Source organism: Mustela erminea, chromosome 1 (assembly GCF_009829155.1).
Source record: "Mustela erminea isolate mMusErm1 chromosome 1, mMusErm1.Pri, whole genome shotgun sequence".
NCBI lineage: Eukaryota > Metazoa > Chordata > Mammalia > Carnivora > Mustelidae > Mustela > Mustela erminea.
In genome coordinates this window covers 211,716,138-211,735,500 of record NC_045614.1, presented here as the reverse complement: position 1 = coordinate 211,735,500, position 19,363 = coordinate 211,716,138, and the positions used below count along the sequence as shown (strand labels likewise).

At 38.8% G+C, this 19,363-nt stretch overlaps 1 protein-coding gene across 2 annotated transcripts in view; it reads right to left on the bottom strand.

Annotated features, from left to right (window-relative positions):
- Window positions 1-19,363, bottom strand: part of MORC3 (MORC family CW-type zinc finger 3) — a 44,817-nt gene that overhangs the window by 2,483 nt on the left and 22,971 nt on the right. For both annotated transcript variants that reach the window (XM_032354678.1, XM_032354670.1), the window contains exons 9-16: window positions 18,444-18,541; window positions 13,548-13,652; window positions 11,362-11,484; window positions 11,181-11,255; window positions 10,124-10,169; window positions 8,795-8,961; window positions 3,784-4,672; window positions 2,286-2,443 (exon numbers count right to left, since the gene is read on the bottom strand). In XM_032354678.1, the coding sequence (XP_032210569.1) occupies window positions 2,286-2,443; window positions 3,784-4,672; window positions 8,795-8,961; window positions 10,124-10,169; window positions 11,181-11,255; window positions 11,362-11,484; window positions 13,548-13,652; window positions 18,444-18,541 (1,661 nt within the window). The remainder of the gene's footprint in view (window positions 1-2,285; window positions 2,444-3,783; window positions 4,673-8,794; window positions 8,962-10,123; window positions 10,170-11,180; window positions 11,256-11,361; window positions 11,485-13,547; window positions 13,653-18,443; window positions 18,542-19,363) is intronic.

Below are 19,363 nucleotides of genomic sequence, written 5' to 3'. Positions count from 1 at the left end.
CCTAGACTTTTTGAAGGCCTACAATTATTCAGTAGCCTTTGCCTCAAAGATTGAGTGAAACATGGAAACTGCATGTTAGTTGCTCTTATTCTGCCCCTCTCCCAAATATAAGCAGCCCACATTTAGCTTAGTACTGATTTAAGGCAAAAATGTCTGAAGAAGCAAGATGCTCATCCCTAAGTCGACAATGCACAGTAACGTGATATGTTCCGTGAGCCTGGATGGTTAAGACTGCACTGGCCTCTGGATCAAGTTTTACATCATTCCCACTCCAGCCATTTTTTGTCCAAGCTTCCTCATTCATCTTTGACCAGAGGCCCATGGTTCAAACATTTCTCTGCTTTGCTTTCCAGAAGTTGTTACCCATCCTATATCCTTACCAAGAACACCCCTTTTGTTGTAACCACAACCTGCTATCTATATTAAAAGTACACAAAAGACTAGTATGACCCAATAATCCTCTTACATATCCTTTCCTTTAAGTCTTCTGATTGTCCCTGGCTAATTTCTCCTATCTACTGAACCTACCACAGATTCTTTTTAATGTACAGAACAGCACTGTCCAAGAGAAATACTGCGAGTGGGTGCCTGGGTGGCTCTGTGGGTTAAAGCCTCTGCCTTCAGCTCAGGTCAGATCTCAGGGTCCTGGGATCAAGCCCTGCATCAGGCTCTCTGCTCAGTGGGGAGCCTGCTTCCCCCTCTCTCTCTGCCTGCCTCTCTGCCTACTTGTGATCTTGCTCTGTGTGTCAAATAAATAAATAAAACCTTTAAAAAAAATACTGGGAGTTCCATACGCAATTTAAAATGTTCACAGAGCTAGAGTAAAAAGCAAAATACAGCTATAAATTTAATTGCAGTTATATATTTAACCCAATGTAACTAAAATATTTTATCGCAAAATCAAAATACATTTTTTTTTAAAGATTTTATTTATTTATTTGTCAGAGAGAGAGTGAGAGCATTCACAGGCAGACAGAGTGGAAGGCAGAGGCAGAGGGAGAAGCAGGCTCCCTGCGGAGCAAGGAGCCCGATGTGGGACTCGATCCCAGGACGCTGGGATCATGACCTGAGCCGAAGGCAGCTGCTTAACCAACTGAGCCACCCAGGCGTCCCTCAAAATACATTATTAATGTGAGGTATTCTACACATTCTTTTTCTTCCTTAGGCTTCAAAATTATTATTTTTTATATTTAAAGCACATCTCAATTCAGACTAGCTAGATTTCAAGGGTCACTAAGCCACATATTCCTGTACTATTTTGGAAAGCACAAGTTTGAAAGATTAGTTAAAGTAAGTAAATAAATAAATAAATAATCATCGGTTACCCAAAGGTCGGTGTGGCAAGAGAATTATCTGAGACTGTTTAAATTTCCGATTTAATAAGCTGCAGTGTAGGCCAAGGATTTGCGTTTCTACAAGCAACACAGATGCTTGTGGTTCCCATTTTGAGAAAAACCATTTGGGATTTTCTTCTGACATTTGCCCTCTAGGCTTTTACATACTGATCTACCCCATTTCCATGAAGAAATTCATTGAAATCCTTCAAAAACTTCACTTAAAAAACAAGATAATAATATAATTGATGTCAAGTGAGGATGGTAGGAGATTATTTCCTCAACAACAGTGCCTTTTAGGTCGGAAGTCATACTGTATGAGCAGGAAGAGTTGTCCAGGTTTGGCCTTTAATGACTGCTTTCCGATGCTAAGTCATCAACACACCACGAGCACCATCATGGCCTCCCACCTGAACGTCTGCCTCTCTTGACACTTCAAACTGAAGCAACACCCCAAGCCCATTTTCTATCTTCCTGAGATAGGGAAATAATTTTCTTACTTTCACAGAAGAACTTCTTCCTAGTAATCACCTGTACAATGGCAATTTCTAGTAATTTTCTGATTACCTAAAAGTTAACATTGGGGATGGCATGTAGTAAAATGAGAACAGAAACCCATGAAGAAATGGCAAGTACACAAGTAAAAGAAATCCAAGTGAAAATGTAAGTTTCATGAAATAGTCCCTTATCTTCTAGTCATGGCCAAATTCAACACCTTCTTTGATATCTAACTCAATTTCCACTTTTCCCAAACAGCATTCCAAACCGCTCTAACTGATCAAATGCTTCATTCTTTCCAAATTCCTACTTCACTTAAGTTGAACCTACACTGTTCATTCCTTGAAGAGAAGGATCGTGTTCTTTTGATAGAACGGTAACTGTCTGAGGTGTGCTAGTAAGCATCACGCTAACCAGAAGGTAGCCCCAGGGTCGTGCCTCATGTAATATTACCTTTCCCCATCAGTGTAATTTACAGACTCCTCAATGTTACTTGAAGTTGAAACATCTGCTCCTAACTGTTGATTTGTAGATTTTAATTGTTCAATTTCAGTTTTCAGTTCTTCACATTGTGAACGGATTTGTGATTTTTCCATTTCCAATAATTCAACCTGACAAAAAAAATTCGTAACTGTAAAATTAAACTTGAAACTTAAAAATACTAATAAAAGTAAAACTTAAAAATACCAATGCTAAAATTAAACTTAAAAATACTAATGCCGAAGTACAAATTTAAGCTAGGAAATGTAGCTAGATGAAAATCACCATCAAAAAAGGGCAAAAAACCCACCCACAATAGCTTTCTATAAACAAAGCTTCATTTGAGTTTCATCTCCACCTCTTGTCACATTTAGAGAATACAAAATGTTAATTACCACTTGACTGAAAACAAATGGTACCTAAAAACTGGAAAACCAAGATAAAAATGCCTGAATTATGTCAACATCAAAGTGACTTTCATTTCTTGCACACTCACCAGCTCTAAGTTAGAACTGAAAGCGCCTATCGATTTTTGCATATTTGGTCATCTAACTCTAAGCCAATACACCAAGATGTTTGAATGAGCTTCCAGGAAGAAGGGGCAGTACAGCACCAGCCTATCATTTTCAAATTCTTTAGCAGAAAATCCTTCTTTCAAACACGACATTCATACGATACATAAAATATATGCTTCTTAAAGGAACTCTCCAGATCTGAATGGAGGGTACATGCAGAGGCTCCTGACATCTACCATTTTTCTCCTCCTTCCTCAGAAGAACCCCTGAATAAAGACCGTACTTCCAAAGCGCCCGTCAGCCAGGTGACTAAGTTCTGACAGGCAGAATGTCAGCAACTTCTAGGAAACGCACCCCTCCTCTTTCCTGCTGCTCAGAACACAGATATATGAGGACTGGACCCGGAGGCCACCTCTGATCGTAACGGCATGCTGAGAAGCGAAGCAACAAAGTAGATGCTTGTTGTCTGAGTTACCTGTGGAATTGCCACAGTCCTATGATGTTTTCGGTCATCTGTCAACAGTCCTAATCATAACTGAATCGTAACTGAACTGTAAACTAAACTATAAAATGAGGACATCATCCCCTATCTTGTATGATTATTGCAAGGCCTATTAATAATGGATGCGACATTCCCTATATTTAGCAACCGACTGGCTCAATGGGAATGAGAACAGTATTTTGAGCAGGACAATCCTTCATTACACAGCAATTTCCAGTACGCTACAGGAAATGACCATACCTGGTCATCACCCAGTAAGTTCTAGCAATGCCTCTCCTCAATACACATTTCCATGCGCCCCCAGGAGGACCACTCCCTAGCCAAGAAGCCACTGGGCAACAGTCAGTACATGGAAATATTAAGTAATTTATTCCAATCTAGCAACTGACTATTCTTTGTGGTTTAAAGACTCCCTGGGACTCCCAGGACTTCCATTATGTGGAATGATACATACCTCACTTTTGTACTGGTCCCTCTCCACAGTGCACTTGTCCAGCTGTCTAAACACGTCATCAAGCTGCACCACCATTTCATCCACTTCACTTCTGCTCTCACTACTGGCACACTGACTGCATTCAGCCTTCACGTGTTGCAAAGCACTACACTGTTTTTTCAGCCTTTCTATTTCCTCCAAAGCTTGCCGATACTGAGATACCACATGGTCCGGACTTTCAGATTTGCCATTAATACTTTCAAGCAAAAATACAGCATCGGTTTCGGTAGATTGATGACAAGTTTCCTTCTTCACGTATTTGTCATTCATTTCCAGTATCCTCTGTTGTAACACTTTGATTTGGTCAGTAAACACATTACACTGTCTTCTATAATTTTCTTTTTCTTGGGTAACTAGAAGCAGTTCATTTCTCAGTTCATTTAACTGGCAACTAGCATCACCTGCAGATTTATCAAAGGTTTCCTGGGTTTCTTGTGTCTTCCCTTCAGTCTCCACACAGGCTGGCGGCATAGCCGCGTCATTTCGTGCGTCTATCTCATCTTCGAGTGCTTCTTCCTTTTTAACAACTACACTCGGGGCTTCTGTCTGGGTGGCTGCAGTAGTTCCCTGATCACACCTGGATGATGAGATGCCCGATGAACCAGTCTGGGCACAAGGTTCCTTATCAGCCACAGGCTCGACCTGATGACCACTTTGCTCGATGTGACCCTGCTCTGATTTCACTTCAATGTCATGATCTACGGCAGGTTTGGGAGTACTGTTCTCTTCTAAAATGATGACGTCTTCATCATCATCATCTTTGTAAGTTGAATTTTCAAATGCTTGATTACTCAGTCTCCGTGTCTTTGCATTCAAAATGGATGAACGAGTAGAAAGTCTCCGTTTCAGGCTGGAAAAAATTTGATATACAAAATATAAGACCATAAAATATAGAAATGAACAAAATAGATGACCCCGAAGTAATCAATTTTGAAATTTTAAGAAATGTCCACGCTCATTTTAAAAAATGATTACACAGTACTGCTCAATGATTTAATGAAGTAGAGAGGATTTTCTCCTGTACAGCTGAGGAAACAATTAGACTACTTAGCTTGCTGTAAAGCAGCAGCTCTACATACTGCCGAACTCCCTTTCACTAGATGGCCTCTGGGCACCTCAAGGTACACATGGCCAAATGAGAATGACCCCCCGACCCCAGCCCAGGTCTGCTCCTTGTGTTCCAGCGCCCAGTGAAGGGCTCTGCCATTTCCATTTGCTCATCATCATTTTTATCAATGCTCAGTGATCAGAGGTGAGCCACAGACTAAATCAGCATGCCCTATCCTTCCATTTTCCTGGCATTAAAAACCGCCTCATTGTCATCATCGACTGAGTTTTCTGTGAATTTACCACCAATTGGTACTTTCTGCCCCCCGGCAGTGGGTTATCTGTACTGGTTTGTTGTTTGGGCCTAGGTGAGAGCCCTCCCCATTTCTTCCATCAGTTCTTCTGTTTCTTGGCTTTACTCCCTCATTACCAAGGGGGTGCAATCTCCAACAGAATCTTGAGAAACAGTACACAGAATGTAAAAAATGTGCAAGGTTACATGATGAAAGATCTTTATTCACATCTCAGTTTTATTGTTGGCTTGGTTTTATAGACTTCAAGGTTGAAAATTACTTTCTCCAAACTTTAGAAGCATCATTCCACTGGTATGTACCATTCGCTGTTCCTGCCATTCTAATTCCTGACCTTTTTGAAGGCTAACTTGTGTTTTCCCTCCCTGAAAAAATTTTCCCTGGTGTACGAAAATTTCATGTTTCTTAGAATGGATCTTTTCCCACATATTTTTGCTGTGTATTTTAAGTCATACTATTCCCTCCCCTTTGTTTTCTCTGATCTCCCATTCTGAAACTCCCTTCTTCAGATGTTGACCCTCCTGTACCTTGTCTTTTCCTTTTTCTACCCTCTACCTGCTTATCTCTTCTAAGAAATGTGTTTGTTCCACACCTGCCCGCCTCCCAGTAAATTCCACAGGGTTTCCTCTACTGCCTTTGTTTCAGTTTGTACACCTAGTGATCTCTGTCTGTCTTTATGTTTCAGGGTGAGACCGACTAGAAGCAGTGAGGGCTGGCCATGTGGTGCTCAAACCATCAGCACCACCCAAGGCTTTTCCCCTGGGGGCCCAATGAGGGAAAGTGGAGGGGGGATTCCTCATCATTTCGTACTCACTTTCCCTTACACCTCCTCTTTCAAAACAGTGGCTCACCCACATCTTCAGCATGTGAAATGTGAAACTGCTCCAGAAGGAAAACATCCTACATTCTTGACAGAGGAGAAGCCACGTCACCAGATTTGGCAGGTTATGAAGAGGTCTAGAGAACTACTCTTCCTTAAACTCTCAAACAAGCCTCCTGTTTTCCGCCTTAAGAAGTACCCAATGAGGGACACCTGGGCGGCTCAGTGGGTTAAGCCGCTGCCTTCGGCTCAGGTCATGATCTCAGGGTCCTGGGATCGAGTCCCGCATCGGGCTCTCTGCTCAGCAGGGAGCATGCTTCCCTCTCTCTCTCTCTCTGCCTGCCTCTCCATCTACTTGTGATTTCTCTCTGTCAAATAAATAAAATTTAAAAAAAAAAGAAGTACCCAATGAGCACCTGGGTGGCTCAGTGGATTAAGCCACTGCCTTCGGCTCGGGTCATGATCTCAGTGTCCTGGGATCGAGCCCCGCATGGGGCTCTTTGCTCAGCGGGGAGCTTGCTTCTCTCTCTCTCTGCCTGACTCTCCGCCTGCTTGTGATCTCTCTGTCAAATAAATAAATAAAATCCTCCAAAAAAAAAATAAGTACCCAATGATTGTGGGGTGCCTGGGTGGCTCAGTAAGTTAAGCCGCTGCCTTCGGCTCAGGTCATGATCTCAGGGTCCTGGGATCGAGTCCCGTATCGGGCTTTCAGCTCAGCAGGGAGCCTGCTTCCCTATCTCTCTCTCTCTGGCTGCCTCTCCATCTACTTGTGATTTCTCTCTGTCAAATTAATAAATAAAACCTTTAAAAAAAAAAAAAAAAGAAGTACCCAATGATTGTGAGTTTGGTGCATGCAAGGGTTCCATGGAGTTAATCACTTAACTGGGAACCGCCCTGTTATTTTTCTTATGAGGCTAATTCCTATATGTCTTTCTCAAGACTTAGTTTAGGTACTACCTTTCCACAGTGTTTGGTTTTATTTTTATTTATTTATTTATTTATTTATTTTTAAAACATATATATTATTACAAAAAAAAACTTGTATTTTTCTCAAATTCAAATTTCAAAATCTTTAGGCTTTAAAAATTAATGAAAAATTTTTCTATTTTCTTATTTCACTTGGATGGAATAAATCACTTTAAAGAATAAATTCCAGGGGCACCTTAGGTGGCTCAGCTGGTGAAATGCAGGACTCTGGATTTCAGATCAGGTCATAATCTCAGGGTTGTGAGACTGAGCCCCGCTGCTGGGCTCATGCTCGGTGTGGAGCCTATTTCACATTTTCTCTCTCTCCCCCTCTCACTCTGTACCCCCCTTTAAAAAAAAAAAAAGAAGAAATTCCATTATTTTCTATCTGTAAACTTTACAGGTTTTACTTTTTCTTTTCTTTTTTTTTTAAAAGATTTTATTTATTCATTTGACACAGAGAGATCACAAGTAGGCAGAGAGGCAGGCAGAGAGAGAGAGAGGAGGAAGCAGGCTCCCCGCGGAGCAGAGAACCCAATGCGGGACTCGATCCCAGGACCCTGAGATCATGACCTGAGCCGAAGGCAGCGGCTTAACCCACTGAGCCACCCAGGCGCCCGGTTTTACTTTTTCTTACTTTGTTTGGATCCATCTTTAAGAAGAAAAGCCAAGAGAATTAAGGAGACTATTAAAAAAAAAAAATTCACAGTTCTTAGTTAAGTAGCAATCCAGCCCCAAAACATGCCCCTAAAATGTAGGCTACAAACAGCAAAATATTTTAGAACATGTCCTCTTGATATATATATATATATATATATATATATATATATATATATATATATATGCATAAATGCAGTTATTTCTAATCCTTTTGGAAGTCAAAAATTCCTCTGAGAATTTAATGAAGCCTACAAAACCTCTCAGAAAATCTCATCTTACTATCTCAGCAAACAGTTTTCAATGTTTGTCTTTCAACAAAAAAGACCAAGTGTAGTCAATCTGATCCCCTAGTTACTGACATCATGCTTTCTTTTTTTTTTTTTTTTTTTTTTTGAAGATTTTACTTATTTATTTGTCAGAGAGAAAGAGAGAGGGAGAACACAAGCAGGCAGAGCAGCAGGCAGAGACAGAGAGAGAAGCAGGCTCTCTGCTGAGCAAGGAGCCCGATGTGGGACTCGATCCCAGAACCCTAGGATCACGACCTGAGCTGAAGGCAGCAGCTTAACCAACTGAGCCACCCAGGCGCCCCATCATGCTTTCGTCTTCACCTGTATTCATTCTATTCCCTCTGAAGGAGCCACCTGCACAGAGCATTGCTTTCAGAGTTTCAGGAACCAAAGCAAGTACTACGTCATCCCAAACCTTCCCTGACCATTCCAGTCAAAAGACCGAACTGTTCAATTACTCATCCCTTTCTTGCTCCCCTCCTTCTCCATCCACTCATCCAAAACACAGCCTACAACAAGCTAAGAACTCATGGGTCACACCTGACATTACGGTGTTGTATTATTAGTTGCTTTATGTTTTTCTTAAGATAGTGGTAATTTTAAAATTATAGAATTTAAATTTAGAATTATAGAATTTTCATACTATACAGAATTTCAAAGGGTAAAAATTCCACAATGAATACAACTGATATCTTAAAAACTGACTTAAATGGGTGGCATGAGTGGGCTGGGTAAGTTTAGATAATAAAAGTAAATTAACTTATCCTTCAGACTTTTTACATGCATATAAACTTAGAAGTATAATACTGCCATAGAAGTGTCAAGTAAAGGCTGAGCTTAATATTCATTCCCCACTGGAAAAACACATTTTAGCCACTGACTTGTTGCTCTCAGGTTCAGACTGGGGTGAACCTCGATGATTATTTATGAGTCTTGTTGCATAAGTATTTGCCACTTCTGAAAGATGTCCTCTTGGAACGCTTTCCTTCACAGGAGAAAAGCTTTGACCTGATCCGGGGGGTGTCCGAAACAAAAGTTCAGCATTAATCTGTTGGAAGAAAAGAAAATCAAGCTTAAAGGACTTTTTTTAATGTGCCATGCCCCAAAACACAAGGTATTATTTTCCCTTTGCCCCATATCCCAGAAAACAATGAGAGCGATTCTAACCATGTAAATTCTTTAGGCTATACCAGAGGAGAGCCACTAACAGGCCAGTAAGCCAACTCCAACCTGCAAGTAAGTGGAAGGATGTTTTTGCATTTTTAAAGATGTAAACAAAACAACAAAACCAAGAATACACAACAGAGACTGCATGTGGCCCACAAAGTCTAAAATACAAACTATCTGGTCTTTTATGGCAAAATTTACTGACCCTATACTGTACAGGACTTACTGAAATACAATTAAAAACTTGTTTTTCTAAAAGAAACAGAAAATAAAGTCAACAATACTGTTTTAGAGTAAGCCCACTTTTCTTTCTCACCCAGTTCTGTTCTCACCTCCAAACCCTCAGTCTTTGCCGTTAAGAAAACATTTCAGTGTTAACTAAAAGCAAACACACACATCTGCAGCAGACCACAACTTCCTTATACAAGAAGTACAACTGTCTACCCAGATACCCAGAAAAAGTGCCTTAACACCATTAAGCACTAAGAAAGTGCTCAACAAAGAGAAAGAAAAACACGGTAGCTTTGGTCCCATGTAACTCCCCATGGCTCTCCTCTGTGAATTTTTCCTTAACTGCCTATGTGACAATAAGATTCATTTTCTTTCTCTCTCTCTCTTTTTTTTTTTTTTATAAGGGAGGGTGGGGCAGAGGGAGAGAGAGATGGGGAAAGAGAATTCCAAGCAGGCTCCATGCCTAGCAGAGAGCCTGACATGGGGCTCCATCTCAGAACACTGCAATCATCACCTGAGCCAAAATCAAGAGTTAGACGCTTAACTGAATGGGCCACCCAGGTGCCTGGGTGTTAAGATTCTTAATGCCTGGCTTTTCTCAGATGATGCCCGACTAAATAGTAAACTGAACAGTGAGTGAAGTTGCCGGGCTAGGAAGGAAGGCAAGAAGGGGTATAAGAAAAGGAGTATGTGGACTGAATGAACAAAATCACTCTATTTGTTATGTAACTCCTAAGCTTTAAAGCTATTTGTTAAGCTAGCCACCACCCAATATAATACACAGCTATAAAACGCAAGGTTTCATCAGTTACCCGAGGGATCATTTCCGGTTGTCTGATCCTGAATTTCTCCTTATCTCTAAAAGAAAAAAGAAAAAGAAAAAGATGAAAAGTGAACATACTTAAATTTGATTATTATTTTTCAATGTTTTCCAATGATAAACTTGCCATTTCACTAATATGTATACTGAACTTTGCTTCAATTTCATTATCATCGGTGTTAAGCCCACAGGCAGGGAAATACTTTCTACCTCTTACCTCAGTAATGCCCAACATTTGCCTTAAGCTTTCTACCCTGACCAGCATTATTCTCAGACCTCTGAGCAAGAACATCACACAGGCTTCTAACTGGTCTCTTTACTCACGGTCCTGTTGCTGGATTTATCTTCAAAAACCAGGCACTCTAAATCAAAACCACCCAAAAGTTCCCCATGCACCCGGCTTCTGTGAGCGGACACTAACCTACAGTTCACCAGGGCTGACTACCCTTCATTAGCCAACTTCCCCCTCCCTCCTCTATTCTCCATTATGCCCATTCATGTATTTGCTCTAAAGCAGAACGAATCTGTTTCCTGTACATTTGCATCTAACCCATCCTCTAAAGCCTATTACACAAATATGCCTCATGAGTTTTCCTGATCCAGATTTCTCTTCCCATCCCCAGAGAGAAGTCATCTCTCCTTATGGGCTTCCCAACAGAATGGATCCTGCCTTCGATGGTATCTGTCAACTTAATGCACATGTCTTACCTTCCCTGTTAAGACTATAAGCTCGTATGAGGCAGTACTCATTTATGATTCATCTGTGTGTGGCCCAAAAGACAAACTATTCTGTATGCAAACTATCCTGTGTAGACAGGACAGCGTAAATGGCAGGTGGAAAAAGAGCAGGTATCCACGGTATAAAGTAAAAAAACCAAAAAACAAAAAACTCCCAGTATTATGTATCCACATCAAAATCTTCTTTGGGGTCATAATCTTTTCTGGGTTGTACTAGCTTGATCTTGGAGAAGCATGAACTAACGCTGTACACCCACCAGCATTAACAATACAGGCATTATTTCCCCACCAAACATTAATACAACACTCACTTCTTTTTGTAGGTTTTTTCGTAAGTTGGATGCACCAAATCCTCATCTTCAGGTTCTTCTGGAACATCACAATTTCTAGTCAGAAAAATCATATGGGAATAACACGTCACCAGCGCCTGTTCATACATCTTGAACAGTACTTTCTGCCTTTCCAAAAAGGGTACTACCAACTATATGGTACCTGAACTGTGGGTCAGGGTTATTGGAGCAATACCATTTTTCTGGAAGTTGATCTATTCCATCTGGTAATTTTCGCCACTTTAGACAGGAATCACATTGAACCCATGTCTGATCAGGACGTTTCCTGGAACAAAATGATGTAATATTAGTATGAAAACATGGATGCAAAGTACACGTCATTAGATCTTCTATATCATTTTTACCGCAAAATGCCTTTATTATTTAATTCTGTTCCTGAAATGCCTGCAACATAATTATTGTTGTGCAGCAAGTTAAATTTTTTAAAAACAACAGTTCTGGTTACCTTCAAAAGGTTAAAGCCAACAGGCCAATTTAAACAAAGAGACTTAAATGTTTTAACAGCATACTATTCAATTTTGTTTTCTGGTAATAAGAAAAGCAACTTAAAGAAAAAAATAAATAAATAATAAAATAGAATTACAAAAAAAAAAAGCGCAACTTAAGATTCCAAAAGCTTTGCTTTGAAATTTATATTAAGTTAGCATTTGCAATGTCCAATCTAGTATATTAGCACAATAAAACACTCACATACAGAAAACAGGCAAGCTGTTATTACTATAATTTAAGCATTTTTAATAATTCTATTACATTTTTAGCCTCTACTAGAGGAGAGCCTCTACTCTCTCCCTGAGGAGAGAGCCCGATGCGGGGCTCGATCCCAGGACCCTGAGATCATGACCTGAGCCGAAGGCAGAGGCTTAACCCACTAAGCCACCCAGGTGCCCTTAAAATTATTTATATATTCTTTTAGTGCTTTTTGGTTTTATCATTTGAAAATCACAATGATCCTATGAAGAACTTGGGTATTCATTTAACATTTCATTGACTATAAGACTTCATCTTAATGAACAAATATAATTTTTTATTTTAAATATAAATGTTTTAAATATAAACTTTTAAAAACAAATTTTAAATATAAATTTTAATATAAATTTTTTAAATATAAATTTTTAAAAATGCATTTACATGGTTACATAAATTTTAAACAATCCAGAAATTTGTTTATTTATTCATTTTTAGAGAGGGGGTAGGGGCAGAAGGAGAGGAAAAGAAAGAACCCCAAGCAAGCTCCACACGCAGTGCAGAGTAAGACACAGGGCTCAATCTCACAACCCTGAGATCATGACCTGGGCCGAAATCAAGAGTCAGATGGTCAGTCCACTGAGCCACCCATGTGCTCCAGAAATTTATAAAGTAAATACAAATCCCTGTTTTAGGAGCTTACCACTGTTCATGTTTTAAAACCCTGGTAGAATTTCCTATGCTTGCAGAATTAATGCATGTGTACATGGACACTTAAAAAAATAGGAAATTAATACACTGAATTGCACAGGAAATTAATACACTGAATTGCATCTTTTTTGTTCCTAATTATACATCTTGGTCATCTTTCCATCAGTACACAGTTATTATTCATTCATTCACAGAACTGGCACTGTGTGCTATCAAGTTATTGACTGCTCGTAAGGCATATTCTTTGTCTTCTAACTCGAGGAAGTGAGTGCTCCTAATGTTCCCATTTTACAAGTTAAAAAAAAAAAAGGGAAGTTTATAAAAGGCCAAGTAACATGTTCAGTGTCACATCATTATTAAAGCAAAATTAGAATCTAAATTCAGTTCTGGATTTAAAGTCATGACCCTGGGCACGTGGGTGGCTCAGTGGGTTAAGCCGCTGCCTTCGGCTCGGGTCATGATCTCAGGGTCCTGGGATCGAGTCCCACATCGGGCTCTCTGCTCGGCAGGGGGCCTGCTTCCCTTCCTCTCTCTCTGTGATCTCTTCCCTTCCTCTCTCCTACTGTGATCTCTCTCTGTCAAATAAATAAATAAAATCTTTAAAAAATAAATAAATAAATAAAGTCATGACCCTAAGACCAGAGTTTTTCAAACTATGAGATACAATCCATTAGTGGATCACGAAATCAATTTAATGGGTCAAGACTTGCATTTTTTAAATGAAATAAGTATCAGCATGCAACGTATGGATAAATACTGCTTCGTGAATCTTTTGTGTGTGTGTATTAATGTGTACATTCACTGGGTCATTTCATGGTGTGCTGAGTTATACAATTCTTATTCTGGCTTAGTTCAAAGTTTGTGTTCCATCACTATACCCTCCAATATCATGTCTTGATATTAGAGTGGGTTGATATTTTTTAATGTACTTACTGAATATCTTCAACTGGCAAATTTAGAGGATATTCTGCATTTTTTTTCACTTTCATTTCATTCCAGTAATCATTCAGCTTTTCTCCTAATGCTGCTATTGTCAGCCTAAAAAAGTAAATTAAAATCAATTTAAGAAAAAAAAAAGATAAAAGTTCAAACCTTTGTCAAACACAGAGAAAGCACAAATAACTTATTAAGGATCATGTAGACACTACAGGGTAAAGGAGATTGATGACTCCCAAAGGTATAGTTAGTAAAGAATGCTCTAATGGCAATTTTCTACAAGGACACTTTTAAGTTCTCAGAGCAGAGCCAAGATTGTCTTTGAAGATATAAACAGTAATATTTTGTGTCCTCTGTTGAGAAAGTATGTTGCAGACCAATTAGTGGAAGAACCATAGGCATTCTAAATTCCAACTCCAACTGACAAACCTATAAGCTTCAATTCAAATTAGAAATCAGACTTTTAGTTTATAAAAGAATGCAATCGGGGCGCCTGGGTGGCTCAGTGGGTTAAACCCTCTGCCTTCGGCTCGGGTCATGATCCCAGGGTCCTGGGATCAAGCCCAGCATCGGGCTCTCTGCTCAGCCGGGAGCCTGCTTCCTCCTCTCTCTCTGCCTGTCTCTCTGCCTCCTTGTGATTTCTGTCTGTCAAATAAATAAATAAATCTTTAAAAATAAATAAATAAATAAATAAATAAATAAATAAAAGAATGCAATCAACACCGGCAAGTGTATTTTAAAATAGCTTCTGTCCCACAATTAAGACTATCACTCCTTCCTCAATAAGATATTAATAAAAAGCTGATCAGTGGGATCTAAGGCCACACTTAAGCAATTATTCGAGTTAAGCACCTACTGTGACAGAACTATGCACATACAAGGTATAGTCAGTGTAACAGTCTCAATTTAAAATAAAGCTTTCAATCATCAAGACTTCAAATCCTACACTGGCAGATTAATCAGACATTTCTATCCCCACCTATTACCTCCAACTAATTTTTTCGTCACTATCACATAACATTTAAGTGTCCAAATCAGAACCAATCTTCCCTTCCAAACGCATCCTCCCTTTTCCAAGTTCTCTTCATCGCCTCTCATCACCACTATTCCTCAGTCCAAAAGACTGCACCCATTTATTCTGGGAATATACCGAAGAGTGAAACTGCAGGGTTACAGGGGTGGTTTTACTCAATAAACTAACAGTTGATTTTTATTGATTTTATACCCACCAGCCATGTGCCAGGGCTCCAAATGCTCTATCTTGCCAACATTCTCTTACTCATTTTAAATAATTTTTCATTTTGCCCATTAATGATCAGTATTTTTTGCATCTTGTTTCAAAATATGCTTAACTAAGGTTTTGAAAATATTCTTGTTCCTACTTTGTTTTTATCTTACATAGGCCTAAAATCCATCCTGTATCAATTTGCTTCATTTGAAGCAAGAGTCAGTCATATTATCTATACAAATGGCCAATTGACCCAACATTTTTAGAAAGATGATCATTTTCCCACTATTCTATGATGTAATCTTTGTCATAAATCAGGTCATCAAATATATAAAGTGGGGGGTTATTTCTGGCTTCTCTATTTCACTAGATAGCTTATCCTTTAATACCACACTTAGGGACTGTAGCTTTGTAAGTACTGGTATAAGTAGGTTAAGTTTTCTTGCTTTGTTGTTCTTAATTATCTTAATTACCTTGGGTCTTCTGACTTTCAACATAAAGTTTAGAGTAAGCCTATTAATAGTATCAATACCCACAAAAGCTGGGAGGGATTTTTTTCTTAAATTGGAATTGTATTTAATTATTTTAGAGAAAAACTGACATTTTGTAATATTCAGCCTCCCAATTCTTGAACCTGGTATGCCTACTACTTGGGGCTTAAATTTCACTCCACAATATTTCATAGTTTTTAGTGTACATGCTGCATATTTTATTTACTCCAAAGTACCTGATTTTTTTTGACACTTCATGACTTTTTAAAAATTTCATGTTCTAGTTTCTTGTTGTTGGTAAACAGAAATACTATTGATTTCTGAATACTTCTCATCCAACAATCCTAGAATACATACCACTTAACTTGTTCCTTATTAATTCTAAATTTGCATATTATTTTGGACTTACCCTATACTTAATACTATCTTATACAGAAATGTTTTATTTCTTCCTTTCTAACCCTTATAACTTTTACTTCTTTTTCTTTATTATATGGTTATTTCCTCAGGAACAACGGTGTATAGTGGAAATCCTTATCTCATTTTCATCCGTAAGGAATCCACTTCGTTGTTTTTGTAAATGCTCTGCATTGCTAATATGCCCTTCTATTCATGATTTTGTAAGCGTTCCTTTTTTTTTCTTCTAAATTACAAATGGGTCAGGTGCCGAATTTGCTCAGACTTTGGCTCAGGTCACCATCTCAGGGTCCTGGGATCAAGCCTCTCGGAGCCTGCTTAATATTCTCTCCCTGTCCCTCTGACCCAACCTACCTAATCCCACCCCTGCCCCACTCACTTGTACATGTGCTTTCTCTCAAATAAAAACAATTACAAGTGGGTGTTGTGATTTATCAAGTGCTTTTTCTGTACCTCTGTATGAAAATAACTGTAAGATTTTTCCTTTCTAACATCAATGTGATGAACTACATTGATTTTTGAATATTAAAACCACGTCACCTTGGAATATAATCTAATTGGTTTTAATGTATTAATTATCCTTTTTACATATTACTAGATGGCATTTGCTATATTTTAAAATTTTTTGGATCTTGATCATGAGAAACATAAATTCCCTCTTGTAAGAAGTATTCACAAGTTCACTACCAGAGTTACATGCCCTCATAAAACCTTTAATTAAAGATAGTGTAAGACTGGTGCTACTTCCTTCTCAAAATATTTGAATTTAATATGTGGGACGTCTTCTAAAAATTGATTCAATTTTAAAGGAACATGCACATATCATCTAAGATGGTAAAAATTGTTCATGCTATTCCTTTGATGTTCTTGGGTATGTCTCCTTTTCGTTTTTGATATTGAGGATTTCTGCTTTCTACCCCACCCCCAACATTGTCCTTTTACTAATCTTATCAAAGAACAAACTTCAGGCTTTTTGATTTTGTCAGTTATGAATTTATTGTCTCTCGGCTCCAAATTCAATCTTCTTTGCTCAGTTTTGTGATTTTTTTTGACACTTGGTCATATAAACATTTATCATTTGGCAGTCCGAGGAATGCTGAACTGGATTAACAGATGAATGGGGACAGCAACGCAAGTGTCTTTCAGGTCCTGGTATGTATGTATGTATGTATGTATGTATGTATTATTATCTGGCTGGAGCCAAATAATAGAGGAGCGCCAGCTGTGCTCTCTAGCAATGCTCTGTCCTCCGGCAGCCCACTACCTCCATCAAGAGACCAGTCCCCGTGTGTCCATATCCTCGGGCAAAGACCGATCTCCTCTATAGAATAGCTCCAGCTCACCCACAGCCTCTGGCAATAGCAGGTCACATCTACAGTCCAGCACTGGCCAGGCCTTCTTTTTCTGGCAAGAAACTTGCAGGCAGTTTGTTCCTATGTTGTCATGACTGCTACAAGAAGATCTGAATCTCTTGACTTGAGGGGCAGGGGGCCCTCTCCTAGTTCCTAGTCTTTTTTCTCAACCTTGAGGGAATAGTCAGTCTTCTGTATCTGTTGGTTCTGGGAACCTACTGTCTTCTTTTACCCCTTCTAGTAATCACCCTCTACTATTCTAGTAAATAATTCCTTGTATTAAATTAACCCTGTTCGGGGCACCCGGGTGGCTCAGTGGGTTAAAGCCTCTGCCTTCAGCTCAGGTCATGATCTCAGGGTCCTGGGATTGAGCCCCGCATCGGGCTCTCTGCTCAGTGGGGAGCCTGCTTCCTCCTCTCTCTCCCTACTTGTGATCTGTCTGTCAAATAATTAAATAAAATATTAAAAAAAAAAAAAAGAGAGAGAGAAATTATCCCTGTTCAACTAACAGGAGTAGCCTCTGCCCCAGGAGTCAACTCTTGAGTGTATACTAATTTTCTGTATTATATGTGTTTCCTAATTCATCAGTTTTGCTCTTTATTATTTTCTTTGTATTTTTTCTTTATTTGAAAAAAGGGCCTGTGACATTATCTTTATCTTTATCAGCAATGTTCACATGACATTTGCATTCTACTTCATCATATGTGCTCATTAGGGAAAGTCTGCTGCCTAAATCTACAAGTAAAACTAATGGTCATATTCATTCTGTGACTTCTAACCACTCTTAAAAGATCATAGTATTTCTGTCTAAAGTACACAGGACTAAATCACCTTCAAATTCCCATCTATAAGCACAAAGTTTCATGATATTACACAATAAATGTTGACACCAATAGAGCAGGAACATCCTCTATTTCTACTATAAATCTCAGAAATACTTCATCAATAAAGATGGGGAGAACAGGGACACCTGGGTGGCTCAGTTGGTTAGGCAGCTGCCTTCGGCTCAGGTCATGATCCCAGCATCCTGGGATCGAGTCCCACATCCGGCTCCTTGCTCAGCAGGGAGCCTGCTTCTCCCTCTGCCTCTGCCTGCCATTCTGTCTGCCTGTGCTCGCTCTCTCTCCCTCTCTCTCTGATAAATAAATAAAATCTTAAAAAAAAAAAAAAAAAAAAAAGATGGGAAGAACATATTTCTACTGGTGATGGGCTAGATTAATTCCTAGGTTGGGAGAAGAAGGCTAAAGGTGTTTTCTAAGCAAGCCTCTCACCTACCAATTTTCTTAAAGTTCTGTAAGATAAAAACATCCACAAGACAGAAAAAAAAAAATTCAGCTTAGGAAAAGAGATGAAAGTATTCCCAAAATAAACTGTAAAAAGTCAGTGACTTTAACAGGTAACATACCTGTACTCATTAGTATAGTCAAAATCTTGTTTATTATGAGTTGGCTTTAGGAAGTTACACTCTATAATTCCTACTACTCCAACACCCATATTGTTCGCCTGAAAAAGAAAATGAAATCAGTGTTTTAAGCATAAGACACAATGCTCAAAATAATTACCTTCCACAAAGACTTATAATTTGTATGAAACATTTCTTACATTTTATATCCCTATTCTTAAGAAATTTAAATTGAAAAATAGTGTCTGGTAGGTTTATTTTATTTTTCTAGAAGTTAATTCCTAAATATATTAGAGCCTTCCTCCAAAACTACTTCCACTGTTGTCAAATATCCATTTAGACAAGTATTAGCATCCCTAATTTAATACAAAAAAGACCACCTCTATTGGGATGCCTTTCTTAGACAGTGGAAACTACAACTAACTCCTTTCTATATCCACAGTATTTAACAAAGACCGTAGCAACAAAGTGTGCCAGATTAAAATTAAAATCATTTGTCCAAAGTTATACATCCGGTTGATATCAGAGATGAAGTAAAAACCTAGGACAGTTCAATTCAAGTTATTTTTTTAAAAATGCTCCTAGCGAGCACCTGGGTGGCTCAGTCGGTTAAGCATCTGCTTTCAGCTCAGGTCATGATCCTTTTCATTTTCCTTTTCTTTTTCCTTTCCTTTTTCCCAGGACCCTGGGATCCTGGGATCGAGTCCCACATTGGGATCCCTGCTCCACAGGGAGTCTGCCTCTGCCTTTCTCTCTCTCATAAATAAATAACATCTTAAAAACCAACAAACAAACAAAAAAAAACCGCTGCTAGCTAAAATACTGAACTCAAAGTATATGAGTCATATATTCGATTATCTATATATGATTAACAAGTATTAAGTTCAAAAATATTTTGTTCACAATTATAGCTGAGACTACAA